Genomic DNA, 13,413 nt, shown 5'->3' with positions numbered 1-13,413 from the left:
ATGGCCGACGACCTGAGCAAGGCGAAAAGGCCCAGTCTGGTTAGGTGTGGTCTCTATGATCAGGTAAGAGTTTTGAAAGTGCCTCCCACAAATCTCAAGGAGCAGTTTGTTCGAAAAAGAATGTACGATCGTATTTGCCCGCCTCCAATCCGTATAATATGCCCAACATGGGGCGAACAATACGTTGGCGAAACACTGCGACTTCTTTGTAATCGTATCAAAAAATATCTAGATGGGATAGAATATTCAACCCCTCCTCGAGCTCATCCAGCAAATATCATGAAAGTGCTCCTTTCTGCATAGCCACATCCCATTGTACCAGCCCGAAATTGTGGCTCATAGAACTTTGGAGGGATTTTGGATAAACGTTAAAAATCCAAAAATGAATAGAAAGGAAGAGTGCCTAGCCGTGACCAAAGAGTTGGCTCTGTATCGAGAACTTCGCGTTTTTTTATCTACGTGGTCCTATGCGGGTCGCATCCTAATTAGTATTAGCGAAGCGATATTATCACGCGGAGGTCCGCAAATATCACGGCAACGCGCTTTCCAGGCTCTGACGGAGGCGAAGACGCCGAAACGTTAGCCGTAATAAAGTTTGTTAACAATGAGCAGGCTAATCCCAGGAAAACGAATTCATCGAGAAAAGGACGGTTCTGGAATCAATGGTGTTTCAAAATGGAGCTTTTTTAAACTTTAACATAAAAACCTCCTCACATCTCCTAGTATGTGCCCTAAACCCATCAAGTACCCTAAACCTAGTACCTAAATCTAGTACCCTAAACCCATCAACTTGCTTTGTCTAACGCGATCCGCATATGTACACCTTTAAAACCCCACTTTTTTACAGTTCCAAAGAAAAAAGATGTAGAACTGCCTCGAAAAGCCATCAAATATTTTTATCAATGCGTTTGTGTTCAAATAATAAATTGCGATTGTGCTGCTCCTTAATTTCAGAGGTCTTATGCACTGAACTTTTGCTGGGTGATGACCACTTCCGGCCCGGTAATATCGAAACCGTATACTATGGCTTCATTGATCATACTTTTCATTATTTTCATTACCTCTTCAATGACAATTTCAAATATTTTCCTACACAAGTACTTGCAGATATGTAGGTGAGCACATCCCCAGATTCTTTCTAGCAATCTCCTCTTTTCATAATTCATTTATACATTATTGGCTTATATTACATTTCAGGCCCCAATATTATCGAGTATATTCGACGTCACGAGGAATGTTGATCGTCCTCACGCTGAATGGTTTCATTTTCGCGAACTGGGCAGCCTATATCTACTTCGGGATCTGGCCCAATACTCAGCTTGTGGAGCATTTTTGGTCACCAATGCTGAAGACATTTAACATCGATTTGAGAACCATTGGTATATTAGGGATCTGTTTGAAAGTACGTGCTTTGCTGGGACATCTATACTCTTTTAAGGTTATTAAATAAGGTTATTTTAGCCCAATTTAAATTGGTCAGCACTACTTTTCACTACCGAATCGATGCTGATTATGTTAACGTTGGCAGCAGCTGGAATATTCTGGGCGGTGCAAATAAACAAAAAGTTGAAGTCATCTTCACTGAGCAATCAGACGAGAATTAAGCAACGTCGTTTGAACAATTTACTAGCGTTACAGGTCGGCAGCCTTCACATATACGAACAGCCTATGAAAGTTTTCCACCGAATACCCTAATACCATAGATACAACTACTTTTTTTTAAAGAATTTCTGATGGCTATCAGAAAACTGGAAAATTCTCTTCTATTTGAACAATTTCAGCAGGAGCTGACAAACATTGGATAGGCCTATGAGTCTGCGTGACTCCCTCATTTCATCGTTCTATGAAAACACAGAAAGGCAGAGATAGAATGTCAATCACACAAATAAGTTCGCGATAATGCAACCAGACGAAGGAACCATATTAAGCATTACGTGGTTTTTATAATTGTAACACTATGATCAGGATCCCATGTCCGAGTTTCTAAAGGTTTGCAGAGAACTGATAAAAGTAGATTTCGAACAGAAAAGAGCAGCAACACCGGCAGAATTGGAAGAGACACAATGAGCGCTAATCGAGTCTGAAAATAGACCCCCAGACTCCAGATAGAAAATCTACAACATCAAGAAAGCGGATAGGGAAAGTCATTCAAGACTTTTACTTCTCTTCTACAGTCATGTCCACTTGCTTCATCTCAAGGAAAATGGGCAGGTCACAACGTCGTTTTGGAACGGAAGACATGATGACACGGTGACAGGTCACCATGTCATCATGTCTTCCGTTCCAAAATTTGGCATGCCACTTTTTCGGTGAAAAATCTTATTTAAGCTTTTGGATAGTCTTTTATAGAACCTTATTTCACGCTGCCCAAACATGATCAAATCTGAACACCTAAACGCATCCGCCAGTCTTTGTCGGCGCACTGGCCATGCTCCTCGCTCGTTGGCTGTCGGAGTGCATGGTTCCTAAACAATGAAAGGCCAGAGAGATAGCGTTACTGCATAAGAGGAGGACCCACACCATGTTGACAACTATCGCCAAATCCTATCATCTGTCATCTCTTCACAAAAGCTTCTAAAGAGAATTCAAAGTACATTAGACGAAAGACAACAATGCGAGCAAACAGTGCCTCGAAAAGGGTTCGACACAACCGGCCATATATACATCTTTTCAAAACTTATACAAATATTGCGTATATCAAGTGTGAAAGTATGTGTCTCACTTCCGTCGCGGCGGAGAATGCGTTCGGTTCAGTTGAGCGAGAACTTTGGACAACTAAAACGTCCCTACTCCCTATTTAAAGGAAGTTTGTAACTTATTGAACAACTTCACTATCGAAACTTCCTCATTCGGCAATAGCATCACAATCGACGTGGAGACGGGTTCAACAGCGAAAAGTAGAATGGGATGGCATGGAATTGAAAGTTTATGGCTGGCAATTTCACCATAGTCGTCTAGCTAATGACGTAGTTCTGACAACGTCAAGCATCAGTCAAGCGGTGTCAACAAGATACAGATGTGAAATCAATCTTGCATTCTCTCCAAATTTAGCACTGAAAAGTTCTTAGGAAGTAAACTATCTTCATTCCATGAATGATATATATATGCAATGAGAAACCCGTAGTTAGGAAATATACAAATTAAATTCTACGAGCAAAGTCACTACCTTTAGTTTCTATCAATCGGCAAAGGCAGGGTTAGCGAGGACTACAAGAAGTCAGATGTACGTCGTCAGATGCAGGACGTTCAGACCAGTATTACTATATTTTATTGACGTTGGGAATGGCCTAACCTCTGAGAGTTACACGGGAGGTAGCGAGCAGCTTGGGAAGCATATAAGAGCATGGAGGATTTCATGGGGAAGACCATGAACATTCGACTCCGTGCACACCACCAACATCCATCATCACCGTTCCTTCTGCTTTGACCCACATTTTAGAAGACTGGCCATTCTGGTGGAAAAAAAAACAACAAGAAGAAGTGATGAGCCTAATAGAGTGCTCGACTGAAAAAGTGATGCTACAGCATCACGTTTTACGCTGACTGAAAGAGAACTGAAATGGTGATGTGAAGTGCAGTCTTATCTATATTCTAGATTATTTTTCTAATATTCAGCTATATACTAATCTATTTTTCTATTATTTTACTGCATTAGACTACTATTATGTCAACGATTGGAGATTAGAGACGCCGCCGCATATGCCAAGGAAGGTGAACTAGGAGTGCTCCGTTTGTGATCCGTTCCAACTACAATAGTTAGACCAGAGCTGTCAACAATATAACACCACATGATATCAAGCGTACTGCAAGAGGAACTTCGACCGAATGGTAAGACCTCTCTACAAAGTGCCTTGTTGAGAAAAGGAGAAAAGGAGAAAAGAAGAAATCAATTTGCTACATTTGCTGGGAATTGAGAGAAATGGAAGTATTAACGGCGCCAGCTCGAGCAAATAGACAAATATGACAAATATAACATCTTATATAAACGTATACAATGTGGCCAAAATTATCAGAGTAAAAAGCAAATTTTCATATATTAAATTAGATTTTCTGATTAAGTACTACTCTCCAAGTCGCAATACCTTATCATATTTAAAAAAATGAGAATCTTTCGATAAAATTTTCAAAGAACCATATCTTTTTCAGACAGCCTGCCCTGTCCTATTCCTACATCTGCCCGCTCTAACGCAGTATGTTATGATGTATTCAGGGAGCAGTAGTGGTTCTGTTTTATTATATGTGAGCCTGTTGTGGCTATTCTTCCCAGTCTCAAGCCCACTAATCGTATTTATTTTCCTTAAAGAATACCGCAACTTTTTTCTCAACAAAATCAGTTTCACAAAATTCTACGGACGCACGCGCATTTCATCGCTTACCAATAATACGGTCGTCTTCATTCGTACAATGGATAACGATCGCAGTTTTCTCAGAAACTGAATGCAAAGAAGACTTGTCAGGTTTACAGAGGAGTCAACACCTTCCAGAAAAAACGTGTGTGTGTGTGCAAAGCTTTTGTTTTTTATCATGTTTATTTGTTGATTGTTCATTTTTGAGTGAAATTTGAATGAATAAACAAATTTACGAATGAATCTTCTTATCCACACTTGGATACATATAAAGCTCATATGAAACATCAGCAAAACAGAAAAAATCATGCTCTACACAGTAAGAATAACTGCAAAATTTTGCACTTATGGCTGACTTTAAGATGTTGAATTTCGAGCAGAATTCCTATATTTTCAAAAAGATAGACACCCCAAATGTCGTCTCGAACATTTACGTCTCCGCTTTTTCGATTTGTACCATATACATGCGCACTTCTATTCCGTTGACATCGCTAATAGAGAAGTCCGTTGAAAGAAGCAACGTATCGCGGAACGTCCGCGAGTTTTTTATCGCAGAGCCCGCAACCCAATGATATCCAAAGACCTCCGGACACTACGCCCTTTAACTTTTCTCCTCAAGAACCACTCTTATTTAGATTCTCAGAAGAAAAACGAAGATAAGCCCACCAGCTTTCTTAAGCCTTTTGTATTCCTTTTTATGTTGTTCCTTTTTCCTTACTTAGTATTTCTTCACTCTGTTCATTCTTTTGTTTATCATTACTTTTGGTTTAATTACCCAAGTTTGAAGTGTTGCACATAAAACGTTTTATCAACTGGTGTCGTATGTAACCCGAAGGAACACAGAGAATTGTCGCAGTACACTGAACCAACAGCGACAGCCTTTCCGCACACGACGTTCTCGCACGTAATTAACTGTTTTTATAATATCATCCACATTAACATTAGCTTTTCCAGCTAATTACATATAGATAGTAGATGCAACACAATAAACAAATACACATAAATGATTAAGGCACAGGTGATGCAACATAGTACTCATAACATTTGGTACAAAAAAAATCAAAAACTATCGGATACTGTTTAATTGAATGGAGACTGAAACATAATTAGAGACTTGCTGACTTCATAGCTGCCAATTAGCACCATCACATGTCACGCAGCTCGTTTAATCTGCATAATTTCGTAGATGGAGGAAAACTCGTCTAGCACTTCTTTTTCTTTTCGTCTGTTCCCAGGAAATTGCTTGTAAATCTAGATAAAGGCAACTGTTAGGACTTCTGGAGGAATGGTCTCCCAGTATCACCACTATTGGCTACTTAGCCAGAGATCTGTCAAGTTGTCGCTAATGTTCATGCATTCTATTTATTTTGCGACAAAAGAAATGTTTTCATTTCAGCGCTTCACTCGGCATCGTCAGGAAGAGCTACTTTTAGAACCTCTGCGAGCAAAGATAACGAGCGGTTCAAATTCTCAATAGCACTATAGCACCTGGCCAACATAATTCATTTCTAATTCAGATTTAGAGAGGCAGCTGCCAAGATAACCATTTGGCCGTCCGGCCGTTCTAGTTATCATCACTGTAAGGACGGAACATGTCAAATTTAAGGAAGGAAAAGATCAGACGGTAAGTTGTCTGACTGTTTACATATTCTTGCATAAAATGGATCTATTTAGATCATAATGGAACCGCTGTTCGTGATAGTTGAAGTCGTATACAGTTTCGCTTTGCTTTTTAATATGCTTCTTTTGTTCGTATAATGCCACGTGTCTCTTAAAACCAACAGCTCAAACTACTTCATTCCACTCTCAGCTTTCCAGAACATCATCTACGCTTTGTGTGGTATGCTCATCCAACCAGTAAGTCCACATAGCATTTGCAGCACAATTACAACAATAGTAGGCCTGTATTGTTCCGGTGAACAGATAATCATCACACTTACATAGACTCTACAAACACTAACAACATATCGATTATCCATGTGAAGCAAGAGCCAGGGTTGTTAGAACTCTCTGAAACGGCTAACGTTTCAGCGTCGTCGTCTTTGTCGGAGCCTGAAAAGTCAGAACATTTGTAACATATCATCTCAAATACCCCATCCAAAGCAGCTCGTTATCATCTAAGATATTACAGCCGGAACCAAGAACTAAAAGAGCCCAAATCGTTGTGCCTACCTCAGTCATGATAGAATCGCTGTCTGCGTTTTAGAATCGCTTTGCTAATGCTTACTAGAATGCGACCCCCATATAAAACCGTAGATAGAAAACAGCAAACTCCCTCGTTGGTCACAGCTATGCACTCTTTCTTTCTATTCATTTTTAGACATTTGACTTTTGACTTTTGTTCAAAACAAAACACCTGCAAAGTTCTACGAGCCACAATTTTGGGTCTGCACGATAGAAATGTGGCAGCTATGTAGAAAGGAGCATTTCTATGACATTGCCTACATTGAGCTCCAAGATAAGCCGCTGCGTTTGAGTGTTCCATCCCATTCAGATGTTCGTTAATACGAACAAAAAGTTGTCGGCCTGTTTCACAGGTGTAAATTTTACGCTTCTACAACATAATAAACAAGTATTTGAAGCCAATCCGTCATCGTCTGAAACAGTTTGATCCGGAATCTCTAACAGTGCAATGTATTGGATAATAAATAGAACGATGGCACTCAGTAACTGCTATGGGGCAGATGGAGCCGCTCCTACTCCTCATTTGTTCCGTGCGTTTTATCACATAAAAAGGAAAAGTTACAAAGAGCTTTTTCAAACGATGTTTCCCGAATACGAAAAGGGAATTGAGCGTGGCAACGCTGGAACTCATGTACTACATCTCTGTGACTATCTATACGTGGAAATATCTTAACGTAGCCAAATTCCTGATAGGCTGCCTCTGGTGTGAAGTATTCTTGTAAATGTGTTTTCGAATTACTTGAATTCTGGTGAAATGCTATGCGTTCCACAGCCATAAAATGGCTCTAGACGCTCCGTCACTTTGCGACGAACTAATTTTTATTACCGCACGTTTCAAGTGCACAAGGAACCCAGCTGATCCCAATTTTCTACGCCAATTATTGAATGCGGGGCCCGTCCCACTCAATTTCCTGGTTTCTGGCGCCGGTGCACTAATTTCACGCCGTGAGATTCCTCTCACACTTTATTGCTACTCTTCGACGCCGCGGGACCCAATTCACTCCATCTTTCTGCCTTCTGGTGTCGGCGAACCAATTCAATACTATAAAACTTGTTCCATATCATGTTACTGCTTTCTGGCACCGGCGTACAAATCCGATGCCGTGAGATCCGCCTCTACGCAAAAAGCGGGGTGGAAATCTCCTCGCTGAATGAAGTATTTTCGTGGCACACCGAAAAAGAAACAAACGAAAGCACATATTAAAGGATAAAATTATTTTAAAACATACGCACATTTACACATATGCTATTACCTAGGATGATTTTGGAGTTCAAACCTGTAATCAACAAAGATCATCATGTAATTTTCAAATCTCTAAAAACAGGTGTTGCAGAATCCGTAATCGAATTTGCATCGACCCTTAATTTCAGAGAGTCTACATTTGGAACTTTTGTTGGCTGATGATCACTTCTGGGCCGTTGCCCTCAAAAGCTTGGACTATGGTTATTCTGACCACATTGCTTCTTATTTACATCACTTCTGTAATGACAATTACAAATAGTTTTTTACATAAATATTTTCAGATATGTAGGTGAGTAACTTTTCCTAAGGGTCAGGGAATTCCCACGATTCAGACCTTGCCTTTATCCTTGAGGTATCGACATTCCCATGTATATTCGTCGAAATGCGGGATAATAATGCTTTTCGTAGTGAATAGCGCAATTTTCATTAATTGGGCAGCCTACATCTATTTTGGAGCTTGGCCCAACACCCGTCTGGTGGAATATTTGCGCGTATCGATGTTTACAGCGCTAGGGATCGATATGGGAACCGTCGCTTTCTTTGGGATCTGCTTAAATGTACGTTATTCGTTAGAATTACAGAGTTCATATCGATACATTATCACATCCGTGGTATCAAGTATAAAACTGTTCGCTGACAGGTAGAACAAAAATTTGTTTAGGGGGATTTAGATTGGCGTGCATTAATTTTCACAGCTGAATCAATGGCGGTCGTGTCAGCGCTAGGTATGGCTGAGATGTATTGGGCGATCCAAATCAACAAAATGCTGAAGGCACCGTCAATGAGCCGCCAGACGAGAGTTATCCAGCGTCGAGTGAATATCGTGCTAGTGTTACAGGTGTGTTTGTATAAAAAAAAAACACTTCTTCCATCTGATAAGAAACGACCTCGAAAATTGCGCCATTGAAAAAGAACACTAAAGAATATGGATTTCATAGAATAGAAATATGCACTTCAGGCGGTGACGTCTCTCCGAGTCTCAGTGAATTGGATTTTCGCCTGGTGCTAGTAATGAATCCTATTTATTTAGAGGCATCACCCCACGAATCTGAGGTGGTGCGGAGTACAGGTGGAATATTCGTATACGGGATCGTAGATTATGGAGAGAAGGGTGATTCCGTCCATTTCTTCCTAATTGCCGTAAAAAACGGCACAGAAGATGCGGCGTGTGCACAAGGCTGGCGCGCTCCAGTCGAACTCCTTGTAGAAAACAGGGCGCCAGAACGCCCAAAGCCGTATCTTGCGAGGCGTTTTTACCGCATTTAGGAAGAAGTGGACAAAATCACCCTCTCTCCATAATCTACTATCCCGTATACGAATACTCCACCTGAAATCCGTACCACCTCAGATTCGCGGAGTGATGCCTTTAATAGGAGAAAATCAACCGGTAACTCGATAATGGAAATAGATCTGAACTACACTCTAACACTTAATTCCTATTTTTTTTATCTGTCTTCTCTTCTAGATAACTTCAAGCAACTTCCAGTAAAAAAGGGTTAAAATCTCTGTGTTTTCAAATGATTTCAGCGAGAATAAATTAGTAAATTAGTGGAATGAACGGATTGTGGATCTGCAGTCGTCGTCGGATAAATTGTCAGGTGACAAGTGGACCCGACGCGCCACGTCCTGGACTGTCATTGGTACAACCTCATGCGTCGATATTAAAGGCATCACCCAACGAATCTGGGATGGTGCGAGTTTCAGGTGGGTTATGAATAGACGGAATCGTAGATGGATGGAGAGAAAGGTGATTCCGTCTATTTCTTCCTAATTACTGTAGAAAGGCGGTCTGGAAGATACTGCTTCGAGTGTTCCGGGGCGCTATTTTCTGCAACGAGTTCGATTGGAGCGCTCCAGCCTTGTGCACGCGCCGCCTCTTTCGGGCTGTTTCTACGGCATTTAGGAAGAAATGGACGGGATCGCCCTCCTCTCCATAATCTGCGACCCCGTATAGAAACTCTCCACCTGAAATCCGCACCACGCCAGATTCGTGAGGTGATGCCTTTAAGGATAAAGTGGACAAAGTGCACGGCGTTGATCAAGCTCTGCGTGATTGTAGCTATGCGTACGACTTCAACTTCGACTCAGATTTCGCTTGAGCTTTGTGAACAGCTTTGTGAGCTTTGTGAACCTTACAATGACTTTTTGACCATAATTGGCACTACGGCAGATTCGAACCTCCAATCGATCGTGCAGAAACATCGGGACCTCTCATCGACTTCATTACGCTACTCCATATGTTAGATATATTTTGAAAAAAAAAAAAGGATTCGACAGTGACTACCACCATGAAGTTATCCTAGTCATGTATTATTATAAGAAGAAGGATGAGAAATGTCAAGAAAGAGAGAAACAGCTGCGATAAGTTAGTAAGCTGATGAGCTAACGTCTTATCGATTATCGTCCCATCGATCAGCGAGATCAATGTCCGCCGTTGATAGAGATGTCAAGCTGGCACAACGCATTCAGCAAAAACTGTACATCTGTCAACCACAGAGAAGAACTGTCATCAGAAAATTCATGTTAATAACCACTTAGAGCAAAGAAAAAGCTATTGCAATCTTATTATGTGAAATTATTCCACCAACGCATAAGAAAATTTATTTTTTTTCAGACAGCCTGTTCAGCCCTATTCCTACAACTGCCTCCGTTAGCGCAGTATATCATGATGTTTACCGGAATCGACAGTGGAAACGTTATGGCAAACGTTAGCGCAGTGTGCACATTATTTCCTTTGTCAAGCCCACTTATCATCCTAATATTCTTTAATGAATATAGGAATTTTCTCCTTAAAAGAATTATTTCTATTAAAATTTACAAAGGTACACGCATGTCCTCTCTAATCAGTCAAAAAGTTACCTTCATCAATATTGGATAACGATTCCGGCTCCCCCAAAAGTCGATAGTGAAAAATAATTAACTTTTTTTGACAAAATTTCTGGAGCATCCGCATTTTTTTTTTTTTTTTTTTTTTAAAAAACCCCCCCCCCCCTTTAATTAAAATTAAATTTTTTTTTTTTTTTCTTATTCTTCTAGGGGTACCCGTAAGTAACCGTAAGTAATCAATAATTTCAGGATTTACTTGCACTTGATTTTGTTTTTAATCGATTATGTAATGTCCGTCGTTATTCAGCACCTTTTGCTATCTTGCTGGTGGAGTTTTAATACCCTGTACTCACGAATACCCACGAAATTTCCTTTCCTTCAAAGAAAAATATGATTCTAGGTGAGAGCCCGCATGTCATCAATATTTTTGGAATATTTGTCCATTAGAGAACTTTCCACCGATCGGAATGAACGAAAATCAGATGGTGCTATGTCTAGAGAACATAGGGAATGTAGCAAAACCATCCCACTTCAGCTGCCTTATTTTTTCCTGAGTTAATCTTGCTGTATGCCGCTTGGCATTACCATGCTGGAATTTTCTCCCTTTTCTGTTCACCAGAACATGCCGTTTTACCAATTTCTTGAAGATGTCTTCGGAGTGTTGGACAAGCAGCCTGAAAAGTGTCTGCCATTTCCTGAATCCTCAGTTTGGGATCTGTCTCAACCATTGATTTTAAAGCGTCATTATCGAACTCAACAGGGAGTCCATTTCGATCGCCATCAGACAAACCAAAATCACAACCGGAAAATTTTGTAAAACAGCGTTAGCACTTATTGACCTTCAATACGTCTCCATACGCATAATAAATTTTCTTACTTGCAACTGTCGCATTAATCGAAAATGAAATTGCATGCGATGATGTAAACGTCCCTCAGTTGGTTGATTTTCCGCAATTTTACAAAGGTGTAATAAAAATTTTGAATTTTTAATAATTGTCACAAAAGTCAAGTCGACGTGTTGTATAGCCGGGACAAAACGATATAAAGCAGTATGAAGCGTACAGTTACGTAACTGGCTGCGCTCGAAGCAGAGCGGTGGAGCGCAGCGGTAAGGATCGAATGGGTAATTTCTGCTTTTAACTGATTTCCTTGAGCTGTAGCCAAGATTGGTATCGATCTTTATTAAACAGCCGCTGTTTAATAAAGATCGATACCAATCTTGGCTACAGCTCAAGGAAATCAGTTAAAACTACGTTTCAAAATGCCGAGATTTAAAGACAGTCGAACATGGGCAATTTCTGCTTTCACCGTTCATTGATGCAGTTTGCGATGGTCCCACCTCGATTCCAACCGCAATCTCCACCACGCCGCTTCGAACGCAACGGCTTACGCACGTGCACCGTGCTTTATGTCGTTTTGACTCTACTATAGTATTGGCATATAAAACACGTTTTTATACATTCACGCCCTGAACTAGACTGAAGCAAATATTCCACACTAATAGTAATTGATTACCTACGAGAATCCATGATAAGATATACTTTTTCGAGTCAGAATTATGCTACTGCAGGTATGATTTTTTTTGAGATGTGAGCTCTTGAAACTTAGTCTTTCTTCAACTTATAATTTTTTTCTAATCGAAGCGCTTCAGACATATTGAAGATTGAAGAGACTGAAGACAAAAAATGTCACAATGGGTCTAAATTCAACTCCTAATCTACTACCTATGTTATTAGTTCAGAAAAAAAAACCCCAGCTCACGGCATCTTTTTCATTTTATTTTAAAGTTTGTATCGAACTCTATTGCGTTTCCTATTTGTTGTTATTTTTACGACTTTGTTGTTCGTTTGTTCACATAAGCTAACTCATGTAATGATTTCGCATGTAAAAATTCAGATTCAATTCCAATTAGACTAATCTTCAGTCTCTTCGAGCATTTAGGACCGTTCCTACAGCTGGACAAATTTTCTTAACTGCCAAGCATCATTTGGGCCGAGCAGTCTCAGAAAAAAATGCAATTTCTTCGCCTTTTCTGGGAACTGAACATAGTTGAAATAAGATCAAGACTGGAGCCCTTAAAAACTCCCATCTCTATTAATATGACTGCGCTGAATTATTCGACGGTTGTGTCGTTCTTCTTTTATTTTTCTTGTGATGACAGTTGAATGAATAAATCGATGTATCCTTCCTCAAAAGATCGCGTTGTTCCGCTGCCGCTGATAATGACGATCGACATGATGATGTTTATGTATATTTGCATGATTTTAGATTCAGTATTGACTGTAGTTGAAGACATCACCGCACGAATCTGAGGTGGTACGGATTTCAGCTGGAGTATCCGTGTACGAGGTCGTAGGTAATGGAGACCGGGGCGGTTCCGCTCATCTCCCCTGAATCACTGCAAGCACCGGGCCCCTGAATGATGTTTGGTACGATCCCTTCTACTGCAGCGCGCCACCCTTGCACGCGTAGCGTCCCTTACTGCCTATCGGGGCACTCCGAATTGATTTTCGACGAATCGCAGGGCGGAGGCGGCGCAAGGGGTGGGACGTTGCAATAGATGGCGTCGTACAAAACAGCAATCTGGAGGTGGCTGTCTTCGGTGATGCAGGGAGAGATGAGCGGAACTACCCCCGTCTCCATAATCTACGACCCCGTGTACGAATACTCCACCTGAACACACCATCCCAGATTCGTGGTATGCTGCGTTTAAGCGAGACTAATGAGTAGGCTGCTGAGAGGACCGTGACCTGCAGAAAGGGACGTAATCTACCGTACCTCGTCGGAACAAACGCCATTCCTATGCCGTTTTTT

The 13,413-nt window shown here is 40.7% G+C and overlaps 2 protein-coding genes across 4 annotated transcripts; both read left to right on the top strand.

The window, feature by feature from the left end:
* RB195_017265 (uncharacterized protein) lies at nucleotides 1-303 on the top strand (the record flags this gene model as incomplete). The annotated part of the gene is made up of 1 exon (XM_064184194.1): nucleotides 1-303. One exon carries the CDS (start codon nucleotides 1-3, stop codon nucleotides 301-303), a length of 303 nt encoding a protein of 100 aa, XP_064040075.1.
* A 765-nt stretch (nucleotides 304-1,068) lies between these two features.
* RB195_017264 (uncharacterized protein) lies at nucleotides 1,069-12,259 on the top strand (the record flags this gene model as incomplete). Of its 3 annotated transcripts, XM_064184191.1 has the most annotated exons (6): nucleotides 1,069-1,115; nucleotides 1,198-1,402; nucleotides 1,462-1,638; nucleotides 8,435-8,611; nucleotides 10,388-10,480; nucleotides 10,907-10,993. In XM_064184191.1, the coding sequence occupies 6 exons, from the start codon at nucleotides 1,069-1,071 to the stop codon at nucleotides 10,991-10,993; spliced, it is 786 nt and encodes a 261-aa protein (XP_064040073.1). The 3 variants fall into 3 exon arrangements, with proteins under 3 accessions (XP_064040073.1, XP_064040072.1, XP_064040074.1); XM_064184193.1 differs by lacking the exons at nucleotides 1,069-1,115; nucleotides 1,198-1,402; nucleotides 1,462-1,638; nucleotides 10,907-10,993 and adding an exon at nucleotides 12,251-12,259 and having other exon boundaries at nucleotides 8,501-8,611; XM_064184192.1 differs by lacking the exons at nucleotides 1,069-1,115; nucleotides 1,198-1,402; nucleotides 1,462-1,638 and having other exon boundaries at nucleotides 8,501-8,611.
* Between the last annotated feature and the right edge of the window lie 1,154 nt (nucleotides 12,260-13,413).

Source organism: Necator americanus, chromosome II (assembly GCF_031761385.1).
Source record: "Necator americanus strain Aroian chromosome II, whole genome shotgun sequence".
Classification (NCBI taxonomy): Eukaryota; Metazoa; Nematoda; class Chromadorea; order Rhabditida; family Ancylostomatidae; genus Necator; species Necator americanus.
This window is presented reverse-complemented; position numbering and strand designations above follow the sequence as displayed.